Source organism: Dermochelys coriacea, chromosome 11, assembly GCF_009764565.3.
Source record: "Dermochelys coriacea isolate rDerCor1 chromosome 11, rDerCor1.pri.v4, whole genome shotgun sequence".
NCBI lineage: Eukaryota > Metazoa > Chordata > Testudines > Dermochelyidae > Dermochelys > Dermochelys coriacea.
The window spans coordinates 1,725,550-1,737,680 of NC_050078.2; the positions used below are offsets into that span (position 1 = coordinate 1,725,550).

Genomic DNA, 12,131 nt, shown 5'->3' on the forward strand with positions numbered 1-12,131 from the left:
TTCAGTGCCAGCAGGTGGTACATTTTGTCCTGCCTGTACAAAGGTGGGGACAGCAGCCCACATGCCTTCATCTGTCAGTTCCTTTCTCCCCACCCATGAGTGAGGAGCTGCCACTTGTTCTCCCTGCCTTGCAGATCACCAAAGCAGCTAAGAGCTGCTCCTGTTTTGCATTTTTCCCTGAGAGTTTCCTTGGGGTTGGAACTAATTTCTCTTTCTCAGTTAGAGCCAAAGTCACCTTATGCTCTGCTGGGCACGGCTCAGACCCCCTGAACCTTCCTGTCTGTCTCTGAAGTTTCCTCAGAGAGCTTTGAGTTCACATTGTGTTTTATTTTCCGTTCCATTCTTTCAGGGCTATCGTCAGCTGGGAATCCAGCCCGTTGAACAAGTTGTTCAAACAGTGGCTTAACTGTACCTTTCCCAGAAGCCCTTGGACAGGCTCCCTGTGCGATGCCGGCTTGGCATGCTCCAGAGAGGGGCCGGCAGCTTCCTGCCAGCCAGCCAGCAAGGGATTAGGCCTAGAGCTCCAGAGGACAGTAGAGCACATGGCTCTGACTTGCCTGGTAGAGACTCTGGTGGCTTAAGACCACTGGCCACCACCCTGCCCCAGACCAAGGTGCAGAGGAGAGTGAGAATGGAATGATGCTGAAGGAGTCTTGGAGAGAGCTCGGTGCTGTAGGAGCTGCCACAGCCAATACAGAGAGCTGCGCTGGCCCCCATGCTCAGGGAGACCTGGACCAGTGGAGGGGCAGATGCAGCATCTGTGCACTGAAGGGAACACCACCCCCCCGTGCACTCACAAGTGTAGTACAGGCTACAGTGCACCCATGTGTCAAGGGTGCTGATATGCTGCATCAGAAAGGAGCTGCCCTTCCCCCACACTTTCCCTCTCCTGCACTGATACATTGTGGGGAGAGAGAGAAGGGGAAAAGGGAGAGATATTGAGGAAACCCTTCCGCATGCCCCCCCCCCCACTGCCCATGGCACATGGAGGATGCTAGACAGGAGCTGAAGCATGATATAGAACCATAGAATCATAGGACTGGAAGGGACCTTGAGAGGTCGTCCAGTCCAGTCCCCTGCACTCATGGCAGAACTAAGTGTTATCTAGACCATCCCTGACAGGTGTTTGTCCCACCTGCTCTTAACAATCTCCAGTGATGGAGATTCCACAACCTCCCTGGGCAATTTATTCCAGTGCTTAACCACCCTGAGAGGAAGTTTTTCCTAATGTCCAACCGAAACCTCCCTTGCTACAATTTAAGCCCATTGCTGCTTGTCCTATGCACCACCGTGTTGCGCGATGGACACTTGACAAAATTACCGTATTGAGTGACAGACACTGTGGGGGGGGTTATGTTAATCAGTCATTCAACGTTTCTTGAAAAATTACCACAGACCTCAACATTTTTACCATGGACATGTTGCTGACCCCTGTTCAGAGGTTAAGGAGAACAATTTTTCTCCCTGCTCCTTGTAAAAGCCTGTTATGTACCTGAAACTGTTCTCATGTCCCCTCTCAGTCTTCTCTTCTCCAGACTAAACAAACCCAATTTTTTCAATCTTCCCTCATAGGTCATGTTTTCTAGACCATTAATCATTTTTGTTGCTCTTCTCTGGACTTTCTCCAATTTTTCCCATCTTTCCTGAATGTGGCGCCCAGAACTGAACACAATACTCCACTTGAGGCCTAATCAGCATGGAGTAGAGTGGAACAATTAGTTCTTGTGTATTGCTTACCACACTCCTGCTAATATGGCTCCTCTCCCTCAAGAGGAGCAGGAATGGTGCAGAAGATTGCTCTTTGCCTGCACTGATAGGAAAGAAGAGGAACAGAGACATGCCTGGGAATTCACTGGGGCTTGGAGCCATTTGGAGAATCCATCGTAGCCTCAAGGGAAACAGCTGCTTTAGTATTTGTCCCAAGAGCTGGACCTGGGATATCTCAGATGGCATCAGTAAGCAGCTCTGGGGTGGGGGTCATTGCCATCTGTGAGCTTCCAGACTGGAGAGCAGACTGCCTGCAGGCCGGGGTCTGTATGATAATGTTAGGGGCATGTGGGCCAACCCAAGGCATGGATTTTCTTTGTCCATCTTTGAGCCCTAAGCACAGCTTGGTGCTGATCACTAGCAAGCCAGCCCGGAAAGGATCAAGATGATGGATTTGTTCCCACCTCTCTCTCCCTCCCCTGGGACTGCCTCTCTTCATAAGTGACTTTTTCCATCTGGAGTCTGGTCTCTTATGGGGCCTTCACCCCTCCCCTCCCACTGGGGTGCAGGCTAATGGTCTAAAGTGACTTGTTCTGGCTTTGAGGTGACTCTAGGTTTGTGGGGGTTTTGAAGGAAACCACATTGATTTCCTGCAGGAAACTTTTTGCAGGAGCAAATCCCCCGCTCTGGGAACCTGCATGCTCCACCCTTCCAGAAAGGTGGTAGCTTTTGGCATGGGAAACCCTTTGCTTGACCAATCTCCATTATCCATAGCACTGCAGCTCTGACTTCACTGTCAGAGCACAGTGGTGGATCAGGAGAGTGGGCTGGGCAGAATTTGCTGCCATCAGTGGCTTTGAAAGAAAGCCGACTGCAGGCTGTAGATGTTGAGAGATTCTGAGACATAGAGCCTGATTCCCAGAGCTCAGATCAGAGAGGGGGCTTGATCACTTCCACTGAAGGGCAGGATCTTGGGGGGATACCCACTGGCATGTGGAATCCATAGGATGGACCCCTAATTGCTTCAAGCTTTCAAAAGCTTATTAACTGGTCATTGCATATAGTTATCTGGAGCTGGCATTCTCTGAGCATCCCTGCTCCCTGCGGGGGTGTCCGTCTCTGGGCTTTGCATGCTTAGACAGACAGTGATCGTCACGGGCAGACTTCCAGTGCCTACAGAGTCCATCAGTATTGGTCTCAGCCAGGATTGAAAGTATTGATCTCAGCAAGTCTGAGCCTTTTGATCTTTCTCCGATTTCCATCCTGCTACTTCGATTGTCAGTTGTATGGAGACAACCGCCTGTAGGTAACATTCCCTGTGTCCAGGGGAACAGGTGTCTCACCTTGGGGATCAGAGTCCTGTGAAAACAGGGCCCGCTGGATAAAGCCAGCAGGCCTGGCTCCCTGAGTCAAGCTCAGGAAATGGAATCTCCCGCTCTCATCGGAGTGCAGGGTTTGGGGACTATCTCATGCCCACTCTTGCTTCTCTGTCTCGATTGTGAATTGTCTGGAGCAGGAACTGTCTTCCCTTGTATTTGTGCAGAGCCTGGCACAATGGAGCCCTGATCCTTGGGGCGCTAAGTATTTGTACGGTGCTTTGAGATGATAAATACTGATATCGTGCCTTGGGAATCTGTTACTGCCTGTTCTCTTCTTGTGTCAGGATCAGCTTCCTGATCAGGGTGAGGAGGTACTTTAGAGGCACCACCAGCCTCTTGTCTACTCGGCTCTTGTTTAACTACAGAACTACATCAGTATCTCCTGTGGGTTTCTGAGAACCCAGGAATTCTGTGGATCATCGCAGCTCCTGTCTCCCCCTTGCTTTAGTAGCTCTCCCACCTGGGCTCTTAAAAAAGTTTCACAAAAAAATTGGGTAGAAACTCATAAATGTTCCTCTCCATGGAAATCTTTAGTAAAAGGTGAAAGATTTATACGATCGGAAGAGAAACCGGCTCAGCCATTTCGCTGTGGAGTTCTGAGGCTTCTAAGCTTCTTGTGAACCCTGCCTACACCCTGTCCAATGGCTGTATCTGGGGCTTCCTCAGCAGTCTCCACCTCAACGCTGAAGTCATGCTCTAGATCAAACAGCTCTGGGTTTCTCCAGTGCACTCCAACGGGGAATTGTAGCTTGCAGTTCCCTGCCCCGTGTGGCTCGAGGTCTGCCCTCTCAGGGGCTCCTTAGAGCTGGTGAGGGGAGGACATCCAGCTTCTGAGGTTCCTTTCTGCTGCGTTGCAGAGGGGACATTGTTGATAACTCCACTGGTTTGCCACTTCACATTTATGCTTGTTGGTTCCTGTGGCAGCTTTTAGGCTCCTACGCTTTAGAGAGCTCCCTGGAATGGGTCACTGTCCGAGCGTGAGGGCCTGTGACTGAGAACTGGAGGAAGGGAATCACTTACAGCTCTTCCCTGATAAGGCGGGTACCATCTCCTAGTACAGGGGATAAAGCACCAAAGCTCTGTCTCACAGCTGTCGGGCTGGGAGTGTGCACCTATGGGGCGGGGGTGGGGATTAGTGCAATTCAAACCTTCCGGGAGGAAGAATGTACAGGTCAGTAACTTCCTTGCTTATGCCTCTTAGCTTCTGTCTGCCTCTCCTGTTATTACTGATTTAGTTCTGTAACTGTAATAGCATGATGCTTTCTTCCTGGAGAGAATTACTTGTTCTTTTCCCTGGCCTGCACTGTAGTTGAATTTCATTGGCGTGACGGTGGAACGGGAGCAGCGGTACGTTCATTTTACCTCCACTAAGCATCTGTTCACCCCCATCGCCATTGGCAGCTCCAGCCCACCCAAACAGGTGAGTGGTCATGACTCTCACCTACCAGTAGGCAGAGCAAAATAGCTAGAATGCTGGTCTGTGCTGGGGAGGGAAGGAAGCAATGGCACTTGTTAGGCTGTGGAATAGCCTCTCAAGAGAAGTAGTGAGGCCCCATCACATGGGTGGTTTGAGACTGGAACTAACCCAAGCCCTTGAGATGGGCAGTAGGGCCTGTTCTGCACTGAGGAGGCGGGCGGGAGGTCACCATCTCTGATTCCCATCTCCAAAGATCTGACTGGACTGATTGTCCCATAAGATGCTAGCTTATATTGTTGATTCCTGCAGCCTGCTGCCACTGGACCTGAGTAGAACTGCGTTCGGTGGGCAGTGTGTGGGAGGCGCTAGCAGAAAGAGTGTATGTAGATGTGGTGATAGATGTTGGCTTTGTATGGTCACCTACCAGACCCTTTGTTATAAATTCTGGCATTATGGGGTCTCCTCCCTCTGACCCTCTGTTCTATTAAATGCCCTGACTTATGAACTTTATTTATCCTCATCTCAGGCCTGAGGGCTGTTGCTAACTAGTTTAACTTCAGCCTGGTACAGTGAGCACTACACCCCTCTTCTGTTACCTGCAGATCTATGAGCTGTACAATGGGGGCTCCATGGCTGTGGCTTATGAGATTCAGCTGGACTCTGTGATGAAAATCCAGGAGGAGAATTTCCAGCATCCCGTGTTTGTCTGTTTGAATCCCAGGGGGGAGATCCTTCCCGGCATGACAAGCCACATCGAGTGGGTCTTCTCACCACTGGAAGCCAGAACATACTCTGTAAGATGCTCCTCAGTTTAAATGAGTGATCGTGTAAAGTGCTTTCCCTGGGGCAGCTGAAGAGTCCAAGATCCTGCAGCCCTCTCTGTTCACATCAGAAATTGGCTTGGTAGGATCTGATTTAAATCATTGGTCCTCGGGAAACATTAATTTCACCTGGCACACTGACATTGACCAAAAAAAATCTGTTGGTTACAATGGGGAAGCACAGCCCCTGCTGGCCTTAGCGCCTGCAGGGGCCTGGTGTCACTTCTGGGTCTGGTACTGTTCAGCTGCCCTCTGCAGCCCTGTTGTCATGACCCTGCTCACGCACTTACTGCTGGGAGTGCGGGGCCATCCCCTGGCAGGAGCCATTCAGTAATGGGTGGTGTGCCCCACAGCTGGGGTCTTGTTCTCCTCCTCGTGCCCCTGGCCAGGGGTCTCTGCTCTGCCTCGCCAGAACTGTAGCTTTCCCTGCACCTTGTGCTTGCAGGGATCTAGTGTCACTGGCCCCGTGGCCAGACATGGAGCCCCCTGTAGCCCCACCATGAAACTGTGGGGCGAGGAATCAGGATGAGAACAGAGAGAGCCTAAATACTAGAGACTTTGGGTCTGCGTGGTGTAAAGGGGCCTTGGTGCAAAGGAGAATTAGGCTCTTGAAGTTGCAACACATCCATAATTGGCTATAGGACCAGACTGGGAAGTCTTTCAAAAGTAGTTACTCCAAAGAGGTATCTGTTGTACAGTACTGTTATGTAACCCACATACCCAGCAGGCAGCGAGTCTCCCTGCACTTAGTGGGTCTCGGGGGACTTGGCTAGTCAGTGTCTCTAAGAATCCCACTGCACAGGTCACTTACTCCAAATGAGGAGGCTGCAGTCCAGCTCCATTCGCAAAGACATTGCTTTGTAAGGGGGTCCCTCAAAATGCAGCCCTGAATTTATCCCTGTTGCCCTTTCTGTGGCAGGTGGATGTTCCCATCCACATCTTGGAGGGAGATTCGGCTCTGATCACCTTCCAGGGAATAGGCTACGATCCACATATTATGGGACAGACTGCCCAGTTCGACCAAGTCTTGTCTCCTTCAGTGACTCCAGGTTCTTCAAAACTAACAGTGCCCGGGCAGGTAAGCACCAGGTGTGATATTACCATAGCCACAGCATGATAAAGGCAATCATTCCAGAAGTGCATGAAAAGGTTTGAAATTGGTGGGTGGCCTCTTTTCTAGAGGCTCTGATTGCATGGGGAGCACCTTGGCCTGATATTGGAAAAGCCAGATTCCTGCCCATGGTAGCTGTTGTCCTGAAAGACTATTTACTTGCAATTCCATCTCCACTGGAACCAGAATCAAGATGGTTGTTGGGGTGTTGTCATGTGACCATTGCATTATTAAAGATTAAAGATAGCTAACGGTCACCTTTAGTGAGTACAGCAGCTTTTCCTTGCTCATTTATTCATTAAAAGAAAGCTATGCTCCTTTCGTTCCTGGGCCAGGCTCGCACACCCATGTGCTAACAGCAGTACACTAGGCATCACTTGATCCAGACACAGACAGCAGGGTGGCTACTTAAACAGGCAACTAACAGCTTGTTCACAGTGAAAAGTGTCGTGGGACTTGTTTGCGGGCTGCGTGGCCCAGGTGAGAGCTGGCCTGCCAGAGCCCGGATCCAGTGCTCCAGTGGTGTAACACAAGTTGAGAGGATTCAATGTGATCACTTATAGTTGAGATGCTCTAAGCTGGCAGGAGAGAGCTCTCCGGTTGGCTTACTAACGCTGCTTCTGCAAGAGGCAGCAGCTATGTCAGCGGGAGAAGCTCTTGTGCTGAGAGAGCTCTGTCTACACCGGCACTTAGGTCACGTTGCTCAGGGGATTATTTACATCACGCAGGGGTGTGAAAGTTAGACTAACATAACCTGTAATGTAGACAAGGTCTTAGTAAGAGCGGAGCAGACTTCCTGTAAGGAAGATGACAGGTTTCAGAGTAGCCGCCGTGTTAGTTTGTATCTGTAAAAAGAAAAGGCATACTTGTGGCACCTTAGAGACTAACAAATTTATTAGAGCATTAAGCTTTCGTGAGCTACAGCTCACTTCATCGGATGCAGACAGTGGAAAATATAGTGGGGAGATTTTATATACACAGAGAACATGAAACAATGGGTGTTACCATACAGACTGTAACAAGAGTGACCAAGAAAGGTGAGCTATTACCAGCAGGAGGGCCGGGGGGGGGGGCCTTTTGTAGTGATAATCAAGGTGGGCCATTTCCAGCACTTTACAAGAACAGAAGGAGGGGAAATAAACAAGGGGCAATAGTTTTACTTTGTGTAATGACACATCCACTCTCAGTCTTTATTCAAGCCTAAGTTAATTGTATCCAGTTTGCAAATTAATTCCAATTCAGCAGTCTCTCGTTGAAGTCTGTTTTTGAAGTTTTTTTTGTTGAAGAATTGCCACTTTTAGGTCTGTAATCGAGTGACCAAAGAGATTGAAGTGTTCTCTGACTGGTTTTTGAATGTTATAATTCTTTTCGTCTGATTTGTGTCCATTTATTCTTTTACATAGAGACTGTCCAGTTTGACCAATGTACATGGCAGAGGGGCATTGCTGGCACATGATGGCATATATCACATTGGTAGATGCACAGGTGAATGAGCCTCTGATAGTGTGGCTAATGTGATTAGGCCCTATGATGGTGTCCCCTGAATAAATATGTGGACATAGTTGGCAACGAGCTTTGTTGCAAGAATAGGTTCCTGGGTTACTGTTTTTCTTGTGTGGTGTGTGGTTGTTGGTGAGTATTTGCTTCTGGTTGGGGGGCTGTCTGTAAGCAAGGACTGGCCTGTCTCCCAAGATCTGTGAGAGTGATGGGTCGTCCTTCAGGATAGGTTGTAGATCCTTGATGATGCGTTGGAGAAGTTTTAGTTGGGGGCTGAAGGTGATGGCTAGTGGCATTCTGTTATTTTCTTTGTTGGGCCTGTCCTGTAGTAGGAAACTTCTGGGTACTCTTCTGGCTCTGTCAATCTGTTTCTTCACTATAGCAGGTGGGTATTGTAGTTGTAAGAACGCTTGATAGAGATCTTCAACAAAAAAGCTTCAAAAACAGACTCCAACGAGAGACTGCTGAATTGGAATTAATTTGCAAACTGGATACAATTAACTTAGGCTTGAATAAAGACTGAGAGTGGATGTGTCATTACACAAAGTAAAACTATTGCCCCTTGTTTATTTCCCCTCCTACTGTTCTTGTAAAGTGCTAGAAATGGCCAACCTTGATTATCACTACAAAAGGTTCCCCCCCCACCCCCACTGTCCTGCTGGTAATAGCTCACCTTAAGTGATCACTCTCCTTACAATGTGTATGGTAACACCCATTGTTTCATGTTCTCTGTGTATATAAAATCTCCCCCACTATATTTTCCACTGTATGCATCCGATGAAGTGAGCTGTAGCTCACGAAAGCTTATGCTCTAATAAATTTGTTAGTCTCTAAGGTGCCACAAGTCCTCCTTTTTTTTTTTTTTTTCCTTTTTTTTTTGTATGTCCAGCATTATATAAGTGACTAGTGTATCTGGTGCTAGCCAAACGTGACCCATCGATTGCTGGACATCAGACAGATACAGAATAGAGCTGTGCTCGTCTCTCTGGAATGTGAACCCATCTTCTCTGGCTGAAGTTCCTGCCCGGTTTCTCTTTTCCAGACAGCCTTCTTATCCCAGCACAGGATTTGCCTTGGAAACATCCCAGTCTTCAGCAAGTCCAGCCGGCTCGTCTTTCTCAACAATGCCTCCGAGAGCGAGGCAGTCATCTTTGCCTGGCACGTTGGCACTTCTAGCGTCAGCGAGGTAAGTTCTGCTTTCAGCTCTGCAGCACTGGGCCGTGAAAGGACCCTGCTGTCTGATTGCGTCAGAACAATGGGAGAGCAGGCAGTCTGATGGAGGTGGCATGTACATTAGCACATGGGGGAAGAAGGGTACTTAGAAACCTGAAGGAGATGACTGGGGATTTGGGCAAAGCAGCAGAGCTCAGAGGAAGATAGGGAACGGGAGGTCTGGAGAGTGGACTTGAGTGGATCCTAGCTGCACAGAATCAGCAGTAGTGCATCACGCCTCCTGTTCGGCAGCCTGGGTCCCCATCACCCTTCCACACCAGTGAAACCTGGGGTAGCTCCAGGATCCCTCCCAGGTCTAGTAATTTCATGTGGAGGGCAGCCCGGGAGAATTCCCGAGGCCTGTGTTACCCATACCGGACAGAGGTCACAGTAATGAGTCCTCACTGTGTCTTAGACGCTACAGATTGTACCAGAGATGGGAGTCGTGCAGCCCGGGGATGGTACCCACTGCATCATCACGCTGCAAGCATCTGGGAACCCATGCTTCTACAATGCGGATCTGGTGTGTGAGGTGAGACGTGGGGGGTACCTGCCTCTTTCATTGGCTCAGTGATGCTGTCATTCTCCCGCTAGGGTGGCCCCAGCTATTAACAGCCTACTACTGACAACAGAGTTCTTTAGCTCATGGGCTGGAGGCCATTGGTGTTTAGCACTAGGCATTTGGGGTTCAATCCCCACTTGTGACAAAGGTGTGGCTGTGGCTCGTCACACTAAGATTAACTGTGAGAAATGCTTGTGTAATGAGTAATGTACTGAGCTGGGGCAGTCACTGAATGGGGGCACTTGCTTCTTGTACTGCTAGGAGCAGAATGTGTGATACACCTATACTGCTAATACTCTCTTGAGTTCTCTTGATATGAGATCAGTCCACATCTCTGCAGGACTCAGGGCATATCCTCCAAGGTCCTGGAAGGCATGGCAACGGAAAAGGACCGCGGGTTTGAAGGCTGGTTCGCATGATTATTGACGATCATGTATTATGAGCCAGAGAGCATGAACCATACACTGTCCATGGTCTTACGCTGTTGCAGGAAGAATGTGGCATGGGCAGCTCTCTACACCTTCCTGCTGGCCTTGCTCCTTCTAATCTCAGGTTAGTTTCCTAGGTTGTCATGCAGCAGCCACTGGCTAAGTACGAGAAGGAGCTCCAGGAGTGGGAGGCTGAGAAGGAACGGCAAACTGTGGAATTCACCATCACCGAGCAGGACCTTGGGGCCGAGAGCAATCTAAAGCAGCATGCCAGAGTAAGGAACAGCTCCTGGGAATTCTCAGTTCCCCAAGGGAACAAGACGCTTCTTTGTGTGTAATTTGTTTTTCCAGCTTCTCAGCTGCAGAGGAGCATCTGGGTTTCAGTGAGGAGCCTTCTCTAAAAATAAACCCCTCTGGGCCGATGACAGGCAAGGGGATCATGTGATTTTCCCAAGCTCATGTGGTCAGTTGCTCCATGGCTACTAGAACCCAAGATGATCTTGGCTCCAAGTCTTTTGCTTTACCCACAAGAATACCTCAGTCCCTTCGGCTGCATGTGTAACACTGGAGAAGGGCTGGCATATGTGGTAGCTTTGTAAGGAAATCAAAATGATCCTTGTCCAGCAAACTCTGAATTTACTAAAGATCATCTGACATTTGGAAGAGAATATCTGATCAGAGCCTGGTGAAGAGCAGAACCGGAGGCTCTGGAAACTGACTAACTGGGGAGTGCGATTGCTCTGTTGCGGTTGGGAGGAGGTAAAACAGAACCTGGTTCTCGTTTGCTTTCCTCTGTTTAGAGCTCATCAAACTCCTCTGCAGAAGAAAAACTCACTAAGTCGCCCGCTGTGACCAGACAGTGCAAGGTAAGACAGCTCCATCCCCGGAAGTGGACTGAGCCCAGCAGTGAGATACTGGGGAATGCGGGGCAAGGAGGCTGGCTGGACAGGGTGCACAGAGCCAGTAAAACTCTTGCTTGAAAGGCTAGACTGCCAAGCTGGGAGGAGATGTTCATACATAGAAGAATTAGGCTGTTTGGCTATGACTGTCGGCTGCTAGCTTTACAGAAGAGGTGGGTTAAATTAGAACCAAACATACATTGATGGCTGGAGATAAGATGCTGCTGAGTGAAAGTTTTGGCACCGTGGACAGAGGGTGGTGCCTGCCACGCAGTTCATTGGCAGTGTGTCAGGGTGTCTTGAATGTGGGCCGCTCTGTGGGGGGCTGTACTAAAGGGCTGTGAGATGAAGGGTGTGACCTTAGAGAGGGTCTCAGGACCCAGGGAGTTCCAAGAGCAGGGATTGTAGGACAGACTGAGACTGAAGATGGTTCTGTGCATCTAGCATGGTGAGTCTCTTGACCTGCCAGAGCCAGCCTGGGGAGTTTCCTGGGCCGAGGCTGGGGCTGGGGAACTGGGGGCATTCGCCATACATCAGACTGGAATGGAAGGGAGGCTGGCTGGGAAGGGAGATGACTGAGAAGGGGTGAGCAGTTTAGGTGGAAGCTGCACGCTGTTTCGAACCTGCTGGCAATGACCCACCTTCCCTGTGTGAAATGTGTAGGGAGATCTCGGCCTACTTGGGCGTCCTTGACAGAAATGTTACTAATTCTCCCTTGTCAGCGGAGAAGCCAGGGTGTGACTATAGAGAGTGAATTGCCCTTTCACCTGTGGATCTGACTTCACTGCAGAGTTAACACAAACGCTTCCCGGGTGTTGCCCCAACCCTTTCCCATCTGTACACAAAACCCTCTCACCTGAGACTGATGGTGGTGGGAACTGAGTCTAGTTGGCATGACTGGGAGTATAGGCTTTCACGTGGGCTGGTAGCACTCCACTCTGAGTGAAGATGCAGGCTAAATCACTTGAGTGCCGACAGTCTTCCAGTGCCTTCCCACAATTCCACCTGTATCCAGCTCGACAGACTAGTTGTCTCCAGTTCACTGGGAAAGAATCAGAGGGACTCAGCTTAATGCAGCACAGAGAACTCTGGGGTCTG

General features: G+C 49.7%; 1 protein-coding gene and 1 non-coding gene across 5 annotated transcripts in view; one reads left to right on the forward strand and one right to left on the reverse strand.

The window, feature by feature from the left end:
* CFAP65 (cilia and flagella associated protein 65) overlaps window positions 1-12,131 on the forward strand; it is a 45,757-nt gene that overhangs the window by 22,679 nt on the left and 10,947 nt on the right. For all 4 annotated transcript variants that reach the window (XM_038421873.2, XM_043504778.1, XM_038421875.2 and 1 more), the window contains 7 exons: window positions 4,396-4,506; window positions 5,106-5,297; window positions 6,244-6,402; window positions 8,975-9,118; window positions 9,560-9,676; window positions 10,272-10,409; window positions 10,935-11,000. In XM_038421873.2, the coding sequence (XP_038277801.1) occupies window positions 4,396-4,506; window positions 5,106-5,297; window positions 6,244-6,402; window positions 8,975-9,118; window positions 9,560-9,676; window positions 10,272-10,409; window positions 10,935-11,000 (927 nt within the window). The remainder of the gene's footprint in view (window positions 1-4,395; window positions 4,507-5,105; window positions 5,298-6,243; window positions 6,403-8,974; window positions 9,119-9,559; window positions 9,677-10,271; window positions 10,410-10,934; window positions 11,001-12,131) is intronic.
* On the reverse strand, window positions 3,549-3,663 carry LOC119840935. The gene has a single exon (XR_005288349.1). It is a non-coding gene; the product is annotated as a U5 spliceosomal RNA (small nuclear RNA).